We start from the raw sequence: 9,341 nt of genomic DNA, 5'->3' as shown, positions 1-9,341 counted from the left end.
CCCCCCCCAAGCACCAAGAAGACAGAGCATCACTTGCCCCAGAGCCCCTATCTAGACCTTGTGGCTAATAGCCACTGATGGACCTCTGCTCCCCTTCCCCTCCCCGCAACAGACACCTTATGAGGTAGGTGGGGCTGAGAGAGCTCTTTCGAGAACTGCTCGAGAACGTCACACCAGCAGCTGCACGTGGCGGAGTGGGGAACCAAACCCGGTTCTCCCAGATCAGAGCCCACGCTCTTAACCACTACACTGAACTTAGCTCCCTGCAGCCTCCCTCCCAAAGTCACTTTTCTCCAAACTGGTTTCAGTAACAGAGATAAACATGGCTGGGGGGGAAAGAGCTAGGGGAGGGATTCCTCTTCAGGGAGACAGGAGAATGATCCCACAGCGGGTGGGCTTAACCAAGAGGCAAGTCCCTTTCGGGTCAACAGTGAATAGTTTTACGCAGGGCTATTTTGGGGCAGGAAAGCAGAGGAACGGAGTTCCGGCTGGCTCCTGAGTTGGCCACACCCAGCAGGAACTCATTAGCATAACAGGCCACACCCAACAGCAGAAACTCATTAGGATTGGCTACATTAGGGGTGTGTGGCCTAACATGCAAAGGAGTTCCTGCTACAAAAACAGCCCTGGGTTTTGACAACAAGGTAAACAGAATAAGAAGCAAAAGGTGGGTGTGGCTGTATGACCACACTTCTGGTAACATGGGGGTGTGGCCTAATATGCTAATGAGTGTCTGCTGTTGGGTGTGGCCTATTATGCTAATGAGTTCCTCCTGGGCTTTTTCTACCAAAAAAGCCCTGGTTTTACGTATCCCCTTTGTTTCATGTATCATAGTTTAAAAAGCAGATCCATCAAGTAATACTTCTGGCCTAACAAAGAGTGGATTTCCCCACCACCACCAACCGTGTGATGTTGTGTTCCATTAAAATAAAGAGCAAGGTTCTAGCCCAGTTGCACCTTAAAGACCAACAAAATTTTCCAGGCTCTACGCTTTCGAGAGTCAAACCTTTGACTCTCAGAAGCCTGTATCCTGGAAGCCGTGTTGGCCTTTAAGATGCTGCTGGACTTGAACCTGCAGACGAGCGTGGCCACCGAAATGAAGGAAAGCCTGCAGGCTCCTATCACACACCTCCACCTGCATTTAGACAATGTGTGTGTAACAGCTGTGCACGCTTCGGTTATTTTCACACCTCCTACACAGGAATTCTCAATCTCTCCTTGTGTTGCCCAGAGCTGCAATATGCTGCTTCGTTACACGGTGCGGAGCGACTGTCTTCAGATAAATGGGTGGTGCTTCAAACTAAGGTGCTGGCGGAAAGCGTTCTGCAAAACTGCCACCGTGTATTCTCACAGGGAAATTGACATTTCTTTTTTGTTCCCCCAAGTCATTCCTTCATAAAGTTAATTTGTAACACGATGAAATACCATGGCAGTCAAACTGAGCAGGTGTTTTGGAAACTGTCCCCTTTATACACACGTTTGCTCCCGAACATCAACAGGGCAATTCTCTTTAACGGGCTTCAAAGGGTGTAACTCTGTTAAGGACGGCACTACTAATGTGCTTATTGATTCCCCCACTCCACCCCACCCCGGACAATGATTTCAGCTCAGTGTCTGGCTGTCGGAAAAACATTTGACATATGTATTCATACAGCACGGAAAACTACAGTGACGGGTTTAGTCGTGCTGATTAAATGCAAGTCAAATATGGTGCATCAGATCCAAATAGCTTTAGAACACCAGAAGACATTCCAGTTTCAGACCTTTCTGGGAAACATGTTGCCACTGGTTGGTCTCTGTGACCGCTTTCTTTTTACTGTATTTATTTAGGATTTTTTATGTAAAAGAAGAGGGGGAAGAGACACAGAGAGTGAACTCATGAAACTGCCTCATACTGAATCAGACCTTTAGTCCATCAAAGTCAGTATTGTCTACTCAGACTAGGAGTGGCTCTACAGGGTCTCAAGGAACAGCAAAGAACACACCACTGACTGGAAATAAATGCACAAGCAAAATAGCAAGTATATAATAATCATATAAGCATAACAGCAAATATAAAATGAATCAATTCGCCAAGGTGCAATAATAAAGCATAATAGAAGCACAGTCTACAGTCTTTCCATGTGTCTACTCCAAAATAGAAGCAAATATCAGAGTCCAAATTGAAGTGTAAGTCATCAAATTTTCTGAGCCATAAAAAGCCGACGCGTAATCCGGATGCCTGATGCCGCATTTCGAATAATTCTTATTCAAGCATGGCTGTAATGGGACCCAATCTCAAAAGCTGGCATATACTAAGCCAGAATGGTCAGTCAAGGAGGATTAAGGTTCTTTGCTGTTCCTTGTACTATACACTGGCTTCCCCCCCTTTTTTTGTCTACAGGGTCTCAGGCAGAGGCCTTTCACATCACCTACTGCCTGGTCCTTTTACCTGGAGATCCCGGGGATTGAACTTGGTGCATGCCAAGCAGACGCTTGACCACTGGGCCACAGCTCCTCCCCTATGTGCGTAGGTGAAAGAGCAAAAGATGGGTGTACATACGCAAGGACCATCAAGTTGCAACTGACTTACGGTGACCCCAGCAAGGACCTTCCAAGGCAAGTGAGAAGCAGAGTTTGCCATAGCTTTCCTCTACAGAGCCTTCCTTGGTGGTCTCTCATCCAAGGACTGACCCTGCTTAGCTTCCAAGATCTGACAAGCCTGGGCTATACCATACCACTCGAACTCCTTAGCAGCTATCTAGAGATCCCAAAATTGCTTTCTCTCTTTTTCAGTACCTGTTACGTGCTGTCAAGTCAAAAACCAGCTTATGGCAACCCCAGCAAGGGGCTTTCCAGGCAAGTGAGAAGCAGAGGTGGTTTGCTGTGGCCTTCCTCTGCAGAGTCTTGCCTGGTGGTCTTCCAGTCCAAGGACCGACCCTGCTTAGCTTCTGAGTCTGACAAGATTGGCCTATACCATCCCATTTCAATGCTCCCTCTAAGCCATGGAGTCTTGTGAGCAAAAATTCTACTTTGTGAGCTACTGACATTAAAGTGAGAGGGCGATTTGGCTACTGCCTAAATTAGTTTGCTCTGGAGCCCCATCCTTCCTGAGCTGAGGCAAAAATGGGTGAGCCCGAGGCTAAAAAACTATGAGCTGGCTCACACTAACTCAGCTTAGAGGGAACACTATCCCTTTCCACATCCCTAGCAACTACCTAGACATCTCAAAACTGTTCTCTGTCTTTTTCAGTGGCTGTTATGTACATACGGGGTCCCAACCAATGTTCCCTCTAAGCTGTGGAGTCTTGTGAGCAAAAATTCGACTTTGTGAGCAACTGGCATTATAGTTGTGAGCGAACGATTTGGCTGCTGCATAAACTAGTTTGCTCAGGAGCCATCCTTCCTGAGCTAAGACAAAAATGTGTGAGCTGGAGGCTAAAAAACTGAGCTGGCTCACACTAACTCAGCTTAGAGGGAACACTGGTCCCAACTGAATTATGGTGACCCCAGCGAGGGGCTTCCAAGGCGAGAGAGAAGCAGAGGAGGTTTTGCCAGTGCTTTCCTCTGCATGGCCTTCCTAGATGGTTTCCCATCCAAGTCCTGACCAATGCTCCCTCTAAGCTGTGGAGTCTTGTGAGCAAAAATTCTACTTTGTGAGCTACCGACATTAAAGTTGTGAGCGAGTGATTTGGCTGCTGCATAAATCAGTTTGCTCTGGAGCCCTCCTTCCTGAGCGAAGACAAAAAAAGTGTGAGCCAGAGGCTAAAAAACTGTGAGCTAGCTCACACTAACTCAGCCTAGCGGGAACACTGGTCCTGACCTTGCTTAGCTTCCGAGATCTGATGAGACGGGGCTATACCATGTTTCTTTCTCACCCAAAGATGGATATGCGCAGTAAAAAATAAATTAAATTAATCCTAATTTCGGATTGATGTTAATAGTGGGTCCTGTGTTTATAAAGGTTGAAGGGGCTAGCAATGCGGGGGGTGGGGGGGATGAATTGTGACCCCGACCCAGTGACACCCAAGACAGCTATGCTCAGCCTTTGCGAGGCACACCGGTACCTGCTAGGCCCGGTACAATGAACAGTAGTTCATCTAATAAAAACCAGCAGTGGCTAAAAGGAAATCTTGCTCTCCACCCGCCTCCCCACCCCCTGCCGCCATCGATTACATTACATCTATTACTTCTGGCATACTGTTAGCATGGAGGGTATTTTTAGAATTGCTAGTCCCTTTAAAGTCTAAAAATTTGTTAAATTACTGCAATTCCAGAATATTCTTTGAAGTACCACACAGCCAACAGGGGGATGCCGGTTACTGGAGACAGCTGGGAAGGACAAAAATAACCTCCGCTATCGGAGTTGTATATAGAACGTGTTTCGATACAGGGGCAGGAAATAGCTTTTTGAGAACCCTTTGTGTACTAGTACACACGCCGACTTGCACATTTCCATCCAAACGGTTGTGTGGCCACGCACACCAAGGATTGCAGCCTAATGCTGCCTTTATTTAGATCTGCATTTGCCTGATTTAGTTTTTATTTACTGGCAGTCCTAACCAGTGCTCCCTCTAAGCTGAGGAGTCTTGTGAGCAAAAATTCTATTTTGTGAGCTACTGGCATGAAAGTTGTGAGCGAGCGACTTGGCTACTGCATAAATTAATTTGCTCTGGAGCCCTCCTTCCTGAGCTAAGACAGAAATGTGTGAGCCGGAGGCTAAGAAACTGTGAGCCAGCTCACACTAACTCAGCTTAGAGGGAACATTGGTCCTAACTGAAATTTTCAATTGTGGCCTTTTAGGTGTTTCTTTATCCTCATTGTTTTATTCACACGGTTAAGCCGTTTTGTGTTCTGCAAGGCAGAAAAGCAGCTAATAAATGTTTTAAATAAATATTTAGATGAGTAAAATTGGAGAAGAGAGAGATTGGATTTATACCCCATCCTTCACTCGGGAGTCTCAGAGTGGCTTACAATCTCCTTTCCCTTCCCCTCTGCACAACAGACACCCCTGTGAGGTGGGTGGGGCTGAGAGGGCTCTTTCGAGGACTGCTCCTGAGAGACCAGTTCTTAGTCAGTTCAAGGTCACACCAGCAGCTGCATGTGGAGGAGTGGGGGAATCAAAACCGGTTCTCCCAGATTAGAGTCCGCGCTCTTAACCACTACACCAAACTGGCTCTCAAAGACAGAGAATAAGCACCATGCGCATCCATTTTGTACAGTTGCCACTATAATTCTCGCATTCAGACCAACCCAAGAAGCCTCTGGTAGCATTTGAGCGGCAACCCTTTATCTGCATTTAAAGAAAATACAGAAAAGGGGGGGGGGGAGTTAGCTTAAAGTATATATAAAATTTGACCTTGTGCCATTGAATGGAAGGCACAATAATTACCATCAAAACTATACTCATTGTTGATTTGTTATTCTGTAGAAGGGAGCGAGAGAGGGAGAAAGAGAGAGACGGACACCAAACACTTGATCTCTAATTGCACAGAACAATCATGCCCGATTTGCAATCCCTGTGATTTTCCTGTCCAGCACCACTAAAACCAAAGAGATAATTAAGGCCTCCTGAAGAGCACCCATGTTATGGACTTGTCTGCAAGGGTTAATACGCTCAAACGGAATTTATTGAAACCTAAAAGCAGATACATACCTGAAGGAGGTCGCTGAGGTCAAGGAGCATGTCTGTGGTCAAGGTTAAGGAACTTAAGCGTATACGTGGGCCTGCTGTGTGGCCAGTGGGCTGGCAACTTGGAAGAGAAATAAAATTACTTTATTCGGAAGGCGCATCAATACAGGATGAGGGAACTTCAAACACACACCAACAGTGGGCGTTTAGGAATTTGCCTTTTCCCCAATGGAAAGGTAGCTTCATGACTTTCCATTAATAGAAGAAGAAGAAGAAGAAGAGATTGGATTTATATCCCGCCCTTCACTACCCAAAGGAGTCTCAGAGCGGCTGACAATCTCCTTTCTCTTCCCCTCCCCACAACAGACATCCTGTGTGGTAGGTGGGGCTGAGAGAGCTCTTGACAGAAACTGCCCTTTTTCAAGAACAGCTGTGCCAGAACTATGGCTTACCCAAGGTCATCCAGCCAGGTGTGAGTGGAGGAGTGGGGAATCAAACCCGGTTCTCCCAGATTAGAGACCGCACACTTAACCACGACACCAAACATTTTGAGCCTCTGGGCACCTCTGGAATTGGGTGCCCCATGGTGGTGGGTGCAACTGCAAAATGGCTGCCACAACAGACAGAGCCAACCACAAAATGGCTGCCATTGGACATAGAGCCAACCACACAAAGTCAGGGAGTGAGAACATGCAGAATTCTAATAACTGAATGGATGTCTGCTGACAATATTACATCCAGCTCAAAATATCCTGTTAAGTGCCCTCCACGCCTGAGAGGAGACAATTAAGATTCTGTTACTTCCCACAATTAGAAAAAACACCTTTAGACATTTATCTGCTATTTTGACATATTTATTACTTTACAACGGCTGCCCTTATAACCTTCACTTGTTACTTAGTTTTTCCACTTTGCATAACTTAAACATCATCAGGTTACATGTTAATTTGCTGTTAAATCCCTGTCTATAAATTTAGAACCTCATCTGCCATTCCAATGTATTTGAAAAAGCGTGCCTTGCACATGCAAGTTTATTTAAAGTTTTGTTGGTCTTATAGGTGCCACTGGACTCTAAATTTGTTCTAATAGAAAACCTTCAACATTTCTGGCAGAAGCTGTGTTTAACAGGATGCCTTTTAAGATCATCATACTGTTCAAAAGTATTTTCTCGTACACACACAAGCTTACTCTCAATCATCTAGTGAAGATTCTTGTGCTGTAGTGACAGCTGCTGCCAAAGCAACTTTTAAGAAACCTGCTCAGTCAATCATATCTCCAATGGCCCGTCAGAAGCCCCGATTCTCTACAGGAAAATTTAACAGGAGGAAACATGTAATCATGAGATTGCCCTCACCTGAAGGTGTCTTCGCTAAAGGAACATCAAGTAGTTTGGGTCCAATGACACCTTTAAGACTAATGCAGTTTTATTCTGTGTATACGCTTTAGTGTGCATGCATACTTCTTCAGGTACATCGAAACAGAAGTCACTGACCATTACATATATGGGTAGAGGGTGAGGAGGGTGTTGCCGGGAAGGGCCAATTAGAGTCACGGTGCATAAGGAACTGAGACGTAATTAAAGCTAAGGCTGGATGAAGGCAATTGGTAAGATGCCGTATGCCAATCTGCTGCTATTCACAGGTCTTACCAATTGCCTTCATCCAGCCTTAGCTTTAATTACGTCTCAGTTCCTTATGCACCGTGACTCTAATTGGCCCTTCCCGGCAACACCCTCCTCACCCTCTACCCATATGTAACGGCTGGTGACTTCTCTTTCAATGTATCTGAAGAAATGTGCATGCACACGAAAGCTTATACCCAGAACAAAACTTTGTTGGTCTCAAGGGTGTCATTGGACTCAAATTTTGTTCTGCTGCTTCAGACCAACATGGCTACCCACCCGAGGACATCAACAAATAGGCATGCCTAAGTCAGAGCTGCGGTGGCTCAAGTGGTTAAGACGCTGAACTGCAGGCTGTGGAAGGTCGGTAGTTCAGCAGTTCGAGACCCGAGTGTGCCGCATGACGGAGTGAGCTCCCGTCTCTAGTTCCAGCTCCTGCCAACCTAGCAGTTCGAAAGCAAGAAATTGCAAGTAGATAAATAGGGACCACTTCGGTGGGAAGGTCACAGCGTTCCGTGCGCCTCGGTGTTTAGTCATGCCGGCCACATGACCACGGAAACGTCTTCGGACAGCGCTGGCTCTTCAGCTTTGAAACGGAGATGAGCCCCGCAACCCTAGAGTCGGATTCGACTGGCTTTCGAGCAAGGGAGACCTTTACCCTTTACTTAAGTCAGATGGAAAAACAAGCGCTTTGGCCACGGTTCCTCCAGTGAGATTTAAGAAAGAGTACCTTTCTTTGGACTGCATCCCCCATCTTTATGCACTATTCTGCTCGGATTTTACAACTCATTCAACAGCCACTGTGGCATTAGCCCTCCAGAATCCCCCGCTGATCCTTCTGTCTGGCACAGGGTTTTTTGTCATTGTGAGTCCTGGAGAATTACAATGCATTATGGTTTATGTATAGGTTAATCTCTATGCCACTTTTGAGAGTTTCCTGAACAAGAGAGAGTTCCTCGCCCCACGGATTATAGAACCCAAAAGACGGCATATCTCTGTTTGATGGGCAGCCACTCCAGGTCGTATATGCAAGTCAAGACCCAAACAGGACATGTTTTTTCTCTAGCTGAGGTCTTGCCGACTGACTCAGAAGCCCTATTCCCTGTGCTACCATTAGCTGAAATAAGGTGGGTAGCCACACAAGTGTCAGGGTTTTTTCTGTGGTGGCACCTCAGTTCAAGAAAACCTTCCCACCAGTGTTCCCGCTAAGCTGAGTTAATGTGAGCTAGCTCAGTTTTTTTAGCCTCTGGCTCACACATTTTTGTGTTAACTCAGGAAGGGTGGCTTCAGAGCTAACTAATTTATGCAGTAGCCAAATCGCTCACAACTTTCATGCCAGTAGCTCACAAAGCAGAATTTTTGCTCACAAAACTCCACAGCGTGAAGGGAGCATTGCTTCCCACAGATATACAACAGGTACAGCTAGATTCAAGCCCAGTAGCACCTTTGGCAGGCCTTTAGAGCCAGCGTGGCTCTTCTAATGTTATTTTAAAAATGCTTTATCATGAGTGATTACTGTTTAAATAATTCCTTAAGTCGCCTTTAAGCTGCCACGAGTATATTCAGTGGAAAGAGCAAGGCAGTAATCATTAAAATAAATAAAAGAACAGTGCACATTGTTACACATGTGCGCTACCCTGTACCAATGTACAGGTTTGTGTTTAGACTACTGGCCAAGGGGGAAACAGTGTCAGAGAGGAATTAGAGACATGCCTCTATGGCATAGCCAAGCCCACAGATATGCTACAACACAGGAGGGGCTGTGATTCAGCGGAAGAGCATCTGCTTGGCATGCAGAAGGTCCCAGGTTCAATCTCCAGTGTCTCCAGTTAAAAGATCTGGCAGTAGGTGATGTGAAAGACCTCCGCCTGAGACCCTGGAGAGCCGCTGCCAGTCAGAGTAGACAATACTGGCTTTGATGGACCAGGGGTCTGATTCAGTATAAGGCAGTTTTGTGTCTACCCAACTGCCTGCATTTCCAATGCCAGAGGCTAGTCACCTGCAGATCAGAAGAGCTAGAATTGAGTCTCGTGGCACCTTAGGCCCAGGGGCTGGATCAGGCCCCCGTATGGCTTCTATCAGGCCCACAGTGGAACTGGCTGTCTTCTG

At 46.3% G+C, this 9,341-nt stretch overlaps 1 protein-coding gene across 1 annotated transcript in view; it reads right to left on the bottom strand.

Moving 5' to 3' along the window:
* The window catches only part of LOC107114207 (transcription factor IIIB 90 kDa subunit-like), a 157,223-nt gene that overhangs the window by 38,221 nt on the left and 109,661 nt on the right, over positions 1–9,341 (bottom strand). Inside the window, exon 4 of the mRNA XM_015415647.1 lies at positions 5,636–5,667. Coding sequence (XP_015271133.1) covers positions 5,636–5,667 — 32 coding nt within the window. The remainder of the gene's footprint in view (positions 1–5,635; positions 5,668–9,341) is intronic.

Source organism: Gekko japonicus, unplaced genomic scaffold, assembly GCF_001447785.1.
Source record: "Gekko japonicus isolate JY-2015 unplaced genomic scaffold, Gekko_japonicus_V1.1 scaffold3171, whole genome shotgun sequence".
NCBI classification, from domain to species: domain Eukaryota; kingdom Metazoa; phylum Chordata; class Lepidosauria; order Squamata; family Gekkonidae; genus Gekko; species Gekko japonicus.
This window is presented reverse-complemented; position numbering and strand designations above follow the sequence as displayed.